Source organism: Scheffersomyces xylosifermentans (assembly GCF_036884685.1).
Source record: "Scheffersomyces xylosifermentans strain CBS 12540 chromosome Unknown RJT20scaffold_2, whole genome shotgun sequence".
In the NCBI taxonomy this organism is placed as follows: Eukaryota; Fungi; Ascomycota; class Pichiomycetes; order Serinales; family Debaryomycetaceae; genus Scheffersomyces; species Scheffersomyces xylosifermentans.
Window position 1 is genome coordinate 327,860 of NW_027042940.1, and position 14,699 is coordinate 342,558.

The 14,699-nt window shown below is 42.0% G+C and overlaps 4 protein-coding genes across 4 annotated transcripts; 3 read left to right on the forward strand and 1 right to left on the reverse strand. All coding sequences in view use genetic code 12, as the record gives it.

The window, feature by feature from the left end:
* The first annotated feature begins 231 nt into the window (after positions 1 to 231).
* RJT20DRAFT_24823 (uncharacterized protein) lies at positions 232 to 2,721 on the forward strand. The gene has a single exon (XM_064919369.1). It carries the CDS (start codon positions 486 to 488, stop codon positions 2,229 to 2,231), a length of 1,746 nt encoding a protein of 581 aa, XP_064775640.1. The 5' UTR covers positions 232 to 485; the 3' UTR covers positions 2,232 to 2,721.
* Positions 2,722 to 3,551: 830 nt separating this feature from the next.
* Positions 3,552 to 7,404, forward strand: ATC1 (alpha,alpha-trehalase). The gene has a single exon (XM_064916462.1). The coding sequence runs from the start codon at positions 3,989 to 3,991 to the stop codon at positions 7,238 to 7,240; it is 3,252 nt and encodes a 1,083-aa protein (XP_064775641.1). The 5' UTR covers positions 3,552 to 3,988; the 3' UTR covers positions 7,241 to 7,404.
* Positions 7,405 to 7,860: 456 nt separating this feature from the next.
* Positions 7,861 to 9,318, forward strand: RJT20DRAFT_125356 (SDR family oxidoreductase). Its single transcript, XM_064916463.1, has one exon. The coding sequence runs from the start codon at positions 8,172 to 8,174 to the stop codon at positions 9,177 to 9,179; it is 1,008 nt and encodes a 335-aa protein (XP_064775642.1). The 5' UTR covers positions 7,861 to 8,171; the 3' UTR covers positions 9,180 to 9,318.
* A 197-nt stretch (positions 9,319 to 9,515) lies between these two features.
* Positions 9,516 to 13,761, reverse strand: PGA63 (Pga63p). The gene has a single exon (XM_064916464.1). It carries the CDS (start codon positions 13,420 to 13,422, stop codon positions 9,631 to 9,633), a length of 3,792 nt encoding a protein of 1,263 aa, XP_064775643.1. The 5' UTR covers positions 13,423 to 13,761; the 3' UTR covers positions 9,516 to 9,630.
* Between the last annotated feature and the right edge of the window lie 938 nt (positions 13,762 to 14,699).

Consider the following 14,699-nt stretch of genomic DNA (forward strand, 5'->3'; position numbering starts at 1 on the left):
AGACAACATCGTGATTCCGAGTCACATCTGGTTGACTGATCGTTTTCTTGCAATCCACTTGTTATAAGAACGATCCGGGGTTGTTGTATTTCTCGCGTGTGCGATCGAGTATTATCCCACTGTATTATTATTACCATCGATATTATTCTTTGTTGTTATTGTTGTTATTGTTGTTGTCATCGCTTTACATTAGCGCTGTTTTTATTTGTTGTGATTCCATCTTCAGTGCTTTCTGTGCTGTTGTACCATTTCCCCATTGTTTGTCTGTCTAGTCTTAACGAATATCAAGACTGACCCTGGATGTTACCACGGATGCATCCATACTGACCAATTGTGCCTTCATAATTATCAATAAACTTCTTCGTGAAGCGCTCCTGCCCTTCATCTCCACATTTCACATACCTGCTTATTTCATTGGAGTTTATTAAGTTAATCGGCCAATAAAAACTCACAATAATATTGCATTGGCCTTATTTATATCCGCAATGCCGCCAAAACGAAAACAGGCATCGACAACTTCAAAGTCAAAGTCTGCACTGGCTAGTACTATAAAAAGAGCTAAGACTTCTAAAATAGGCGCCACTAAACCATTACAGAAGCTTCTGAATTCAAGAAGGAGGATATCTACACCTAACTACAATGAAGAACTGGATCCAGAACCGGACGACGATGATTTCTATGTACTACAGAGCCAACCATCGAGTCAAACAATCCTTGGAAGAAGTAACCGCTTAAATGATCTTCTTTCACTGCAGAATAATAGCCAGAAAAAGAATACAAATCCACGACCTAAAAAGAAGCCAGAAACAAAATCCAAGGCATCGAAGTCTACCAGCTCCACCATCACCTCAAATACAAAGAAGCGCAACAGTGGCAGACCGTTCGAAGAGGATGATGGATTTGTCTATAAAAGGAGCCAATCCACCGAAGATAATGGCCATGAGTCAGACAAGAAAAAGCGAAAGCAGATCAGCACTCCAGTGACTCAATTGAATGAAGAATTAAACAACATGTCAAGAGAAATAGACAACAATGAGGAGATACAACTTCTTGATTTACAGGAATTCAAAAGGCGCAACAAAGCAAATGTCTCCACTGGTAATAAGAAGAGAAATGGACAGATACAAATCGAAAAACCTGTAAGAAAGTATAACTTCCTTGATGAGTCGAGCTTTCAACTCTCTTCTCCTATTAAGGACCAGCGTCAGCGCGATGGATACTCGTCAGACGAATATGTCGAGCAAGTGCTGCATCACAGAATCAACCTAACAGAAGAGCCGAAGCCACGAAATCCATCCAATAGAAAAAATGACAAGCGTAGATCGTCATATTATAATAGAGGAAAAAGAGTTCTGTCTATTGGAAATGGTTTCGTCGCAGAACCCCATCATGATGTGAGTCCCAGGGATTACTTTAAATTGTTGGACACTTCATTACCAGAACCAGACAGGATGAGGCAACTCTTGATATGGTGTTTCAAAAAGAAAATGGATCAAGTAGAGAAAGAATTGAAGTCAAAAAATGTAAGTCCAGAAGAGCAAACAATCAATGGTATAGCAGGGGTCGTGAAGGGAGAAATATTACAAAAATTAATGGATAAACAAATTTCAATTAGTTGGTACAGCATACCTGATGAAATCGAAGCGTACGGTAAGGAAGTCACAGTTAAAAACCCTCTTAATGTCTCCAATTTAAGAAATATAGATATTTATACCAAGAAGCTAAAGAGTTTGATCAAGCAGAAGCAAAAGTGGCAAGAGTCTTATGAACGGGCCATTAAGCCGATTGCAAATTTGAGTGTATCAGCAGGCGGTGACGCTAATGTTGCCGATATAAAGAAGTACATTAAACTGAAACCGGATTCACGCGATCAACTGCTCGATCTCAGTTCGTCCGTCCTTGACAGTTCTCTCATAGACAAAATAAATTCTAATTTCGAAGAAGTCAATAGTGAAATTAAGAATGGTTTGGAAACGTCGATAGATAGACTCTATCACACTTCATACCAAATGGAGAAAAGTTCGGAGCTCGTTGAAGCGATCCAAAGCTCAAAACTCAATACGGAAGTATCGAACTTACTACATGACTATATGAATAAAACAAGTTTACCCAACTACCGCATATTGAGACGAAAGTCCCAAAAAGACCACTGGCCATTGCCATCAAGTTCAGTGGACACCAGAGACATTCTTCGCACGCTTACCCGTTTGGAGAAGCCTGAAGACAATTGATAGAGTAACATCGTGTTACTTCTATTTCTGCATAATTTTTTTGTTCTCCATGCATACTCTACCTATAGAAAGTTTTATTCATATCCAGAGAGAGTCCTCTTGAATAAGGTGTTATTTTTTCGAGATATGAATCTCAGGTCGTCATTTGAGTGCAGTGCTTATTTAGCACCGAATAGTGGTGATGATTTGTGGCTGCAGCATTGCCACGACACATAGCTGTATAATAATGTAATATTACAAGACAAACGAAGTCAGAGAATAGCAAATTAGAAATCATTTGTAGGCCTTGTAAAGTTCATTGGAAACAGAGGGATTATTTACTTTAAAACATTCCTTTCACGATATCCTTCCGATAATTAGTCCTACGAACTTCTTAGCTTAGCTTTGATCTGTTGGGTAATTCCCGGTGGTACAATGGAGCAATGGATAGACTTTTTGAAGAGACAAAGATATTGACTTCGGTTCGTATTCTGAAAAAGTCAAGGATCGTCGTTCCGAGAAACAATACGGGCATGCTATAAGTTTAGAGTGATACACAAAATAGGGACAATGAGAAGGAGCATGCAATGCAGTTTCAATGTGTAATTGAAATGCAAGGTTCCTTACCTGGATAAATTGTCACCTAATGTGGGGAATGGGGAATAAGTTGGGCGACGAAAAAGAGTGGACTTTTGTGTGGTACAAAAGTAGGCAGAGTTTATCCGCTGTAATATTTATTAATAACTTCAATAATATTCATTTGAATTAGGGGTTAGATTATTACTCCCTTATGGTTATCCTGTAATGCCCCAGATACTATTCAGAATTTTCACCGTAGAAAGTCCAAACTACTCAAGTGATCAAGTATATGAATACAGCTTTGACATAAACACTTGTAATCATCAAACACTATAAGCCACTACTGCAGCTCAACACCATCTCAGTTCAAAATCTTCGGCCATACATTTCTCCGAAACCAAGCAGTTTATCCGTGAAGGCTCTCAGTGTGAAACAGCATTCGTGATGGGCTCCGTTGCCGGTCTCTTCTCTACACAATAAGCTTTTGTGGGATACGGCGCTCTCAACTCTGGGTATACATTTATAGCATTCATAGCTGTTCTTATTGCAGCTTGTTTAGCCACTCGCCAAGCCTCCACTAACATACTATATGCACAGGCATACAGTTACTCTTCCGAAACTGCACAGGCATACAGTTACTCTTCCGAAACTGCACTTGTATATAGCACTTGCTCTATACATAGTCTGGATACTCCCTCACAGTACCGTACAGTTACCATAGCCGTAAGCTGTCCACTCATTTCTGTAATATCTATTGAGCATATCATTGCTATCTGTTCCTAATCGGCTCCATTGCACCTACTCTTTTCATACTGTTCACCCATCTCCCGCTTCGACATTCCAACAATACCCCCAACCTCCCCACAATCTACCCCAACCCCCATCTCGATCTATTTCCTCCGCATTTTAGTCGTACTGAAAGATTAATCCGGAGTCATCATTGTTCTTGTTTGTGGTACTGCTGTTTGCTACCCCAAATTTCCAATCGCATATTGCATTAGGTTTGCATTACTCACGCTTGTTTCGGATATTCTCAGTGATCAACATTACTCATTCCTTAGTGCGTTATTGTTGGTTAGTTACTCCACTTTCGTTTGCCGTAAGCAGAATATTATAACACTGTACGGAACTGTCATTGACCGCTCTGCTCCCTTTTTGTTCTGCAAAAACCGGAATGTCCGACCACTGAAGCTATAAATATGGCGAACGAGTCCCTAGAATACATATGGCTGCTGTTTTCTTCGTTGTATGACACCCTAGTTGAAAACGTCTATCGCAAGCAGTTTGTAATTAAGAGTATGATTTTCTTCAATATCGGCCTTCTCTTTCTTCTCCATTGGTACTTCCTGGTGGTGTCTCATGCGTTCCCTTTGGCTTTGAGAGACTCGTCTTTTGGTGCTGTTACCCATGAATCTGTCGCTGCTAGTCGGTCTCAATTGCTTAAGCTCGTCAATAGCCCCCAGAACAAGGCGGTATACACCCAGTTGAAGTATGCCGCTAATGCTTTCTTTGACACCGAAACAAACACAGTTGGAACTTCTCGTTTCACTCCATACAATCAGTACCAGCGGCAACCATATGTTGCCAACGGTTATATTGGAAGCAGAATCCCAAATTTGGGCCAAGGCTTCACATACGATCAAATAAGTGATTCCGCCGACGCCACGGAAGACGATCTTTCTAATGGTTGGCCATTGTTCAACAAGAGGTATGCGGGCGCTTTCATTGCTGGTTTCTTTGATATTCAGAAAAACACTAGTGGTACAAACTTCCCAGAACTTTTGGCTAATGGCTACGAAAGTGTCATAGCCGCTGTCCCACAATGGACTTCGTTGACAGTATCCACGATTAAAAATGGTCAAACCTACTCTTTGGATCCCGCCAATTCTGTTGAATTAGCAGACCAAATTGCAAACTACGCCCAAAATTTATCTTTATCTAACGGCATAGTTACAACAGAGTTCACTTGGTTAGATGATATTCAGGTGAGAATTGAGGTCTTGGCCCATAGAACTGAAATAAACTTGGGAGTTGTTGATTTGCAGATCTCGAATTTAGGGAATACCTCTTTAAACTTCACAGTAGTAGACAGTTTGGATTTTGCATCCGCTCAAAGATCTCAGCTTAATGGGGTTGGCAATGATGATAGTGGTATATATATCACCTTCAGCCCCAACGAACTTCCGTATATTAATGGTGCTATTTACTCTACGTTAAAAAATAATGGCGACCAGTCCAGAACCACAACAAAGTCAAACTCATCACAGTCGGTTGATGTCTCCATTGAAGCGGGAAAGTCAGTAAACTTGACCAAATTTGTAGGTATTGCGTCCACAGACTTAGATCCTTCAACCTTGACTGATAGCGATAAAGTATTAGGGCTCGCCCGTGATACATCCCAAAAGCATAATGATTTCCAGGAAGTTGTGTCCAGCCACCTAGTGGGTTGGGCTCAAACCTTGGAGTCTACTCCAGCAATCACTTTCGCTGATGACAGATTGTTAACACTTGCTAGCAGAGCCTCCCTCTATCACTTGACCGCAAATACGAGACCAGATGCTCAAGGAGTTTCTGCTGCTTTGAGTGTAGGAGGTTTGAGTTCTGACAGCTACGCTGGGATGGTTTTCTGGGATGCAGATATATGGATGATGTCTGGCTTGTTACCATTCATTCCTTCACATGCCAAAAGTATTGTTAACTATAGAGTTCATACCCATGATCAGGCTATAGCGAACTTACCTGAAGGCGCTTCAGGCGCTGTCTATCCATGGACCAGTGGAAGATTTGGAAACTGTACAGCTACTGGACCTTGTTTAGATTATGAATATCATATTAATGTGGCAGTGGCATTGTCCGCTTGGGAACTTTATTTGAGCGGAGGAGCGGACGACACTTTCTTATTAGAAAACGTCTATCCATTGGTTACTGACGCTGCAAAATTCTTTTCTGACTACGTAGTCAAGTATAACAGTACCTTTGGTCAATACACCACGCATAATTTGACTGACCCAGATGAGTACGCTAACCATGTCGACAATGGCGCCTACACCAATGCCGGTATATCGTTAGTCATGAAATGGGCTATCCAAGTTGCAGATCACTTAGGAAGGGATTTCCCATCGCAATTTTCTGATATAGTGGGGAATATGCATTTGCCTACTTCTAACAATGCGGATAACATCACTTTGGAATACACTGGAATGAATTCCTCTGTAGGTATTAAACAAGCAGACGTGATTATGATGACCTACCCTTTGCAGAATGAGTTGATTACTTCGGAGCAAGCATTAACTAATATGGCGTTCTATTCAATGAAACAGGTCAATTATGGACCAGCAATGACTTTTCCGATATTTTCCATTGTTGCATCAAATTTGTCCCCCACAGGTTGTTCTTCTCAATCATATTTGCAAAAGGCTGTTCAACCTTTCTTGAGAGGCCCATTTGCTCAATTCTCGGAGCAAAACAATGATGACTACTTAACGAATGGTGCAACTCATCCTGCATTCCCTTTCTTAACTGCTCATGGAGGATTCCTTCAAGCAGTTTTACAAGGGTTGACTGGTTTAAGGTTTGACTATGTCATTGAAAATGGACGTATTACAAGAGTTTTGAATTTCGACCCAATTGCACTTCCTTGTTTGCCTAACGGAGTTATCTTTGAGGGTATTAAATACAATAACCACTCACTCTCTTTATCTATCAATGATACGTCTTTCACTGTGGCTAACCACGGTCCAATAGCAGGCAGCCACACGAGTGACGACTCTATCAGGATCAAAATCGGTGACAGAAACGACCAAGCAGGGTATTACACCTTAAACGAAGACGAGCAACTAAGCTTTCCTCTTTACACTCCAGAACCTAGTTACCCAGATAGCATTTCAGAATGTGGTTTGGCCAACTTTTACAACATCACCGACGGTGCTTATGGAGACTCTCCAATTTCTATGAATGATGGTGATAATACTACACAGTGGCAGGCAAAATTTAACGATACTACAGGTAAGATTCTTATTGACTTCAAGCAATTTAAGAACTTGACTGGAGGATTCATCAATTGGGGAGATAAGCCTGCTTTAAACTGGAAATTGTCTACTTTTACTGGTTCTTTAAGTGAATTCAAGAATGTTGAAGATGTTCTCAGTCAGGTTGACTTTGGAAATGATTTGTACGAAATCTACAGATTTGAAGAAGAAGACTACAAGTTATACAAGCAGGATGAAGTCTTCCACAAGGTAATCGATTCGAACGTTAGTATCACGGCTCCATTTAATCTCAAAGATTACACCACTATTGAGATACCAAGGAAACAGAACATAACTACTTTTGACCTTAGTGACGGCTTGTACGCCAGATTTGTGTTGATTGAGATAGATGGTATTCACAACACCGAGCCAATCGAGGACGATGTAGGAGGGGCCAAATTATATGAAGTGGTATTTAAGTAGACAGTCAGTCGGAAAGAATAATTCGATATTTGCAAAAGTTAATTGTATAAATATTTATTAATAAATTTCTTTAAAGTAACTTGATATGACATTCAGGGGCTTGTCATTAAATATACGTAGAGCAATACAAAACAATCCAAAATACGATGCTTCTGAATATCACCTCTTTATAGAAATTCAACCTCAAAAAAACCAATTCTCAAAATATGGTGGGGATAATGCTTTATATGGACATTTTTCAAAGACAAAAAAGAACCCTTGCATCAATGCATTATATTGCTTTTCCCTTATTTCTTCCGTATCTAGCTGTCTGCCTTCTTATCACCGAAATTTACTAGATCGGATCTTTTATCAAGTATATTATCCATATACAGTAACTCCTTGTGCGCCGGCTTTACTGAATGAGTTAATCATTCTACAATCGTGACTGCCTCCGGACCCATTTGTTCCTTCCCAAATTGCCGCGGAAAATATCTGACCCAATGCGGCAATACCGAATCTGTCAAATTTATTGCCGGGTATTAATGCTCTGGCGGCCAACCTATTTTTAATTGTGGTAATCTCCATCTCGCTAAAGTGTACTTGCACGGCTTAAGTTGTGTTACCCGTAGGGCAGATATTTCTCGGACTTGACCATTTGGAGCAATCCCGTCAAGTTAATGAATGACATTTCTTTTGTAGGCTCTGGGTCTCGTGTTTCCGTTATTTTTTAACCTTTTTGCACTCCGATTCGTAATTGTGGAAACAGTTTGGGTGCAATGCACTAATTGTAAATGGTTGCAAAATGAGATACCCATGATCCATGCTCAGTATATAAACCTATAGACTTTTCCAGTTCTGTAAAGCTTTTTGATTGATTTATTCACTAAGATCTTCTACTATCATAACAGAATATCTTACGAACAACCTCAAAACTCCTAATCTTATTACAATGTCTGCTACTATTTTCGTTTCTGGTGCAACTGGATTCATTGCCCAACACATCATCAAGCAATTGATTGACAACAACTATTCTGTTGTTGGCTCCGTTAGATCTGCTTCCAAGGGTGACCAATTGAAGGAATCTTTGAAGACTGACAAATTCTCCTATGAAGTTGTCCCTGACATTCAAAAGGAAGGAGCCTTCGATGAAGCTTTGAAGAAACACCCTGAGGTTACTGTGTTTTTACACACAGCTTCTCCATTCCACTTCAACACTACAGATGTTGAAAAGGACTTGTTGCTACCAGCTGTCAACGGTACCAAGAATGCTTTGAAGGCAATCAATGACCACGCCACTCAAGTCAAGAGAGTAGTTGTTACTTCTTCCTATGCCGCTATGTTTGAAGGTGAATTTGATCCTACCTATACTGCCACCGAAGAAAGTTGGACCAAGTTAACTTGGGAACAAGCCAAAGAGAATGCTGAGATTGGTTATGTAGCATCAAAGGCATTTGCTGAGAAAGCCGCTTGGGATTTTGTTGAGGAAGAGAAGCCTAACTTTTCTTTGACTACTGTCAATCCTGGATATGTCTTCGGTCCACAAGTCTTTGACACTGCCGCTGCTGGTACATTAAACACTTCTTCTGAGATCATCAACTCATTGTTGAGCTTAGGACCAAAAGATGAGATTCCAGTTATGCAGGGTACTTGGATTGATGTCAGAGATGTCGCCAAGGGCCATCTTGCTGCCTTTGAATCTGATGAGACCATTGGAAAGAGGTTATTATTGTCTGATGAAGAGAGATTTTCAACTTTCAAGATTACCGAGATTGTCCGTGATTACTTCTCTGAGTACAAGGATCTCCCCGTCGCTGACAAGAAGGCTCATCAAGAAACTGTTAACAAGTTCTGCAAAGTCGATCCTTCTAAAACCTGGAAGGTTCTCCAGTTTGAACCAATTGATATTGAGACATCGGTCATCGACTCTGTTTCTCAAATCTTAAAGAACAAGAAATAGGCTCAGATTGTTAGAACTGCTTAGACACTCGCAAGGAGTGATATACCGCTTCTCTTTTTTTATTTAGTTGTGAGAATATATATTGTGATTTTTTTGTTATAATTTGTAAGGTATAGTCTGCCTATTTGTGTATATGTGCAAACTCTAGTTTCCTTTGAATGGTATATTTCCAAATCGGAAAAAGATACCCTTCTAGGTTAGACAAGAATGACACGAACTTCACCGCCCATGAGCCTATGCCATCCTCTGCTTTCTTTGACGACAATGTTTTTGAGTTGCGCCGGCAATAATTGATACATGCTAACTGCTTCTAGATTACACTATCTACATTTCTGAGAAAACAAGAACTTTATAATAGAGAATCTCTACTTAGCCCTAGGGCTCTTAATATATAAATACGTACAACAATATGAATTTTGGAGATAACAATAATACATAAAACCGCTTTGAACTAGTACATTGCTTCAGCCATAGTGATTAAACGAGTAACACCTCTATGCCAGTTTCCGATTTGATCACTATAGTTTGTGGCAAGCTGAGTGTTTAAAGCAGAAGCTGTATTAAAGTCCTTAGCCTCTACGGCCTCACTGATGCTCTTCAACTCAGCTATAGCGTCATCAGACAACAAGTCGTCATTATTCAAATGATCAAACAAGAAGTTGAGACGCTTCTCCATATCCTGCCCATGTACTACATACTTCTCGGGGATGCTGGGCTTGATGGCCTCAAGGACCTTAGACAAAGACTTGTAGATAGCTATAGACTTCTCTGGGATATGAGTTCTATCGCCTGCTGGGTACTTAGGCTTCTCTGGGACAACAGGAGTTGCTGCTGCTGGAGGAGGAGCTGATGCAGGTGGCTGTTGACCAATAGCTGGAGGTGGCGGATGAACGCCTCCGAAAGCTGGCTGATGTGAGGCGCCATGGATGTTGGAAAATGACAGAGGAGGTGACACTACACCTCTTGGTGGTGGTGGCACGATTCCAGCACTCGAGTTACGAGGCGATACTATTCCTGCTGGACCAGGAGCATATGGGTTCTTTGGCGGAGCTGGAGGCAGAACGATAGCTCCACCAAAGGCTCCTGATGGGTGAACGACACCTGCTGCACCTGGAGGAGGAGCGTATGCAATCTTATTAGGGGAAACCTCTGGTGGAGGAGCGTAAGGATTCTTCTTCAACAGAGGCGAATTAAGAGAATGGCTGCCATTTGGAACTGGGACTTGTACTTCGATTGGTGGAGGAGCGTATTTGTTGTTAATGTGAACTGGGGCAGGACGTGGAGATGAGTGAGCAGTTGGTACATTGGTCTTGGAGCTAGCACGACTGAGACCCTTAGGAGGAGGAGGAGCTGCACTTCCTCCAGAAACAGATCTCTTAGGTACTTGCGGAAGGGCAACTTGTGGTAAAGGAGTAGGTGATGGAGAGATGGTGGCAACCGGGGCAGCACGACGTGGAGGAGCCTTGGACTTGAAAGTGTCAGGCAAATCATTCCATCCTTCATTCGATGGCTTAAATTGGGCCAGTGGTGGTCCAGCTTGAGGTGGAGGACTGACCAAAGAAGTTGGCTGAGCAAAAGAGCTTGGCGGTCCTACAGGAGGAGCAGTTGGAACTGATGGTGTTGCAACTGCTTTGTAAATATTGTGCGAAGCCTGTGGAGCATATGGGTTTGATGCAGATATGGCCCTTGCATAAGGATTGGAAGTTGGAGCTGCAACTGGTGGGTTTAATGGAGCAGCTACTGGTGGAATATTAGAAACTGGAGGCTGGTATGACTTAGCTGCGGAGGTTGGAGTTGGCTGTGAAACAAATGCAGCGTTAGTTCTTCCGTAGTGACTTGTCTTAGCACTAGCACCGTTTCCTGGAGCAACAGCGGCAACATTTGCTTTGGAGGAAGTGGACTTAGCAGCCTCTGGGGCGACACCAGAAGCTTTGAAAATTCTTTCTTTCTCGTTTCCAGCAAATTCGCTAGGAAGCAACAGCAAGAATAACTTGGCCAACTCAAAATCACCATTACCGGCCACAATAGTGGTGTATTCCAAGATAGCCTTTGAAATAGGTTCAGCAGAAGGACCCGAGATTTCACCTGTAGTCTTGGAAATGGATCTGTAGGCAGCAATTTTTTGCACAAAATTGGTCAATGAAGTGAGTCTTGCCTCAGATGGAGAAGACACATGCTTAGCATTGTCAGACTTTAATAAATCAGCTTCATACTCTGGAAGTTCATGGAGCCAAATGTTGGCGATTTTATCTAAAGCAGTACCTGCCAAATAGCACATTATAGCATTGTCTCTATGTTCCTTTGAATCCTTGTTGGACTCTAATATACGGTCTCCAAGTTCTGTGATCTTAGAGTTAAACTCATTAGAATCAGAAGCGAAAGACGCAATACCAGCTGCAATCTCTTTCCAATCAGCAACATCAGCATTCGAAACAATGTCGGTGACGTTCTTGGACGAAACATTGTAGAGGATTCTCGAAAGTTCGTTGTCAGCATTCTTTTTGAAGTAGGCGTTTCTGACGCGTTTCTTCACATCTTCCGGACCATCTAAAGCGAGAAGAAGGGCCTCCACAAGTTTACCTTTTTCTAAGAAGGCGGTAACGGCTTCTTCTGTCCTGTTGGCTAAAACAAGCTTGATTGCGGCCTTGTCATCCGCAGATGCGTCATCAGAAATAATCTTGAATGATCCAGAAGGTACAAAAGTGTCATCAGGAACAGTAACGTTGCCATTTCCAAGATTGTCAAAGAAGGAGTCTTCGACTGATGGCTTATCCTCTTTAGTCTTGACTGTTTCTGATTTTTCCTTTGTTTCCTCTGGTTTAGGAGTCGAACTACCCTTCACATCAGTATCTATTTCCCTGAAAAGTTGCTCCTTGCCCTTCTCCTGCAACTTCTTCAAAAGGGACCAGTCAGACTTATCTACGGCATTTACACTTTCTTCCTGTACCTTGTTATCTATGATAGTCTTGAAGTCGTTAGATTTGATAGCCTCAAATAAGTCACCACTGGATTCCAGACCTGTAACGCTATACTTTTGGATAGAAACAGTGCTCTGACCATTTTCATCTGTCTTGACTAGAACAAGCTTGGAACCAAATCCGAACAGCGCAGAAACTGGTCTTTTCAACCATTTTGGTGCCTGCTTTATATCAAATACTGGCTGCTGAGTGTCAGTTATTGATAATTGGTTCCAGAATACATTATCGTCGTTGGAAGTAACTTTAGCAGACACAGGTGGAGAAGTGTCTTGGAGAGACTGGACAATAACCTTACCATCAAAAGAGGCAGTGGCAAAGATATCTGGGGCAGATGGAGCAAATCTTGTTTGGAAAGCCCAGTTGGCAGTTGTTGGATACTCTCCTAACTTTTCGCCGGTAATTGGGTTCCAGAGGAACGTAGTGTTGTCCTTACCAGAAGAGATGAGCAATTCTGGATCCTGTTTACACCAGTCTAAAGACAAAACACCCTTTTTATGACCTTCAAGAATCTTTTCTGGAGCATTCAGGTTACGCAAGTCCCAAGTTAAGATGAGTGGACAAGAATCGTTATCACTGGCCGTTATAAGCTTGGTGGACTGGGTAGGGTGCCATGCAACATGTGAGAAATTGGCTCTTCCGCTAGCGCCAGTGTATGACAAGTGAAGCAACTCTCTCTTAGACTTGAGATCCCAAATGGAAGTGTAGCCACTGTTGCCAGTACTTGCAAGAATCTGGCTGACAGAGTTATTCCATGCGACACTGGATATTTCATCCATAGGGGTCATTGCTTGACCAGGGGAAAATGGTTCAGAGAACTTCTTGGTATCCCAGATGAAGATTTGACCATGAGAACCACCAGATACAAGTACATGAGGTTCAATTGGGTTGAATTGGAGTGTTCTGACGGGACCTTGGTGCTTGGTAGACTTATGGACCGAGGCTTTGGCCAAATCCTTGCCCTTGATCAACTTTTCAGCATCCCAGAACTCAACGGCTCCGTTTTCGAAGGCGGCGGCCAAAAGACCACGAGAATAGCCCTCGAATGGCTTGGACCATGCCAAAGCGTAAAAGCGAGTTTCGACTGATGCTGAGAAGATTGGTTCATTCTTGTCAGTGGCTGAGAATATGTCCCATACTTCAAGGGACGATGACAGATTGAAGTTGGCATCAACGGCGCCTGCAACGGTACCCGTTGCTAACAACGCAAGAGTGTCATGACTCCAAGCGAAGGTGGACGTGCGTTGGATTTCGCTGAGCTTAACCATGGGGAAGGGGATATTCTGAGTTTCGTGCTGTTACTGATGGTGGACAGTAAAGCTTGCTAGAGTAATGATCTGGAAATTTCAGTTGGCGATGAAAGCATCCAGCGGAAAAAGGAGACAGCGGCACTGGGGTCGGATGTAGGTGGTGTTTGTTGGCGCTTGGGGTGACCTCAATTGGCTAACGCTACGGTGTAGATGATGCTAAGATGATGGAAAAGACTGCCAATTGGGTGAAGAATAGGAATTGTGTTGACGTTTATTCGATTCGGCCAACGCACAGGTAACATCATGTGCCATGAGTCGCGTGACTTATAGGTGAGTGTGAAGAATGAAGAAATTGAGCAAAGAAGAGAGGTGAGGGAGTGTATATATTGGAAGAGGGAGGTACTGTAATGTATGTTATACGATGGATGGATGGGTGTGACTAGAGGATATTAGTGTTGAATGTGAGGTAATGGGTTGAATGTGAGGTAATAGATTATAGTGTAAATAGGGAAGAGAATGATTTTGAGAAATGTGGTATAATCCTGAAGAAGAGAATTGTGTAGTGGTAGATGTGTAGTGGCAGCTTGTGTGAACCTGTCGAAGAGATAGAATATCATCTACTATCTACTATACAATGAAATAGGTGTTGTACAGTATACGCACAGTGCTAATTAATTTATGGTGCAAATTTCGTTTTCCCTCGTATAATCCTTTTTCATAGAAAAGTTATGTTCTCATTCCAGATCTACTACTTTCCCTTTCAATAAGACAAATCTCAGAATCTGAGAAATCGAGGAGTATGCCACTACAACCAACTCCCCCCCCCCCCCCCCCCCTTTAACGTCCAACAATGGTAGTGTATGCAGCTCACCGTTGGTTGTAGCATCGGGCCTCGGAACAGTACATGAATTTGCATTTGCAACCTCAAGACTAAATGGGGAGGAGGCTGCAAAATGGTCGAAGAGGTTGTTGGGTTGGTGGTTAGTGGCTTGTTGGTGTGTAGCTGATGACCCACTTACAAATGTACGTATGCTGACATCTTTAGTCGCTTGCATACTCAGGGCACCTGCCGCGTCGTGGTCGTCATTAGCCTGACATTTCGCAGTCATCATATCAGGCCATTTTGCAGTACTGAAGCATGATCTAAACTGAAAATACCTGAACGACGATGTCTGTGTCTAAAATGTATGGAGACCTCGTCCTTTTACGAGCTTGAGTCTTTTGCATCTTACAATGGTGATTGTCACTAGATTTCACTTCAATAGAGTTATGTCTAAGCCTTGAACCTCTCTAAC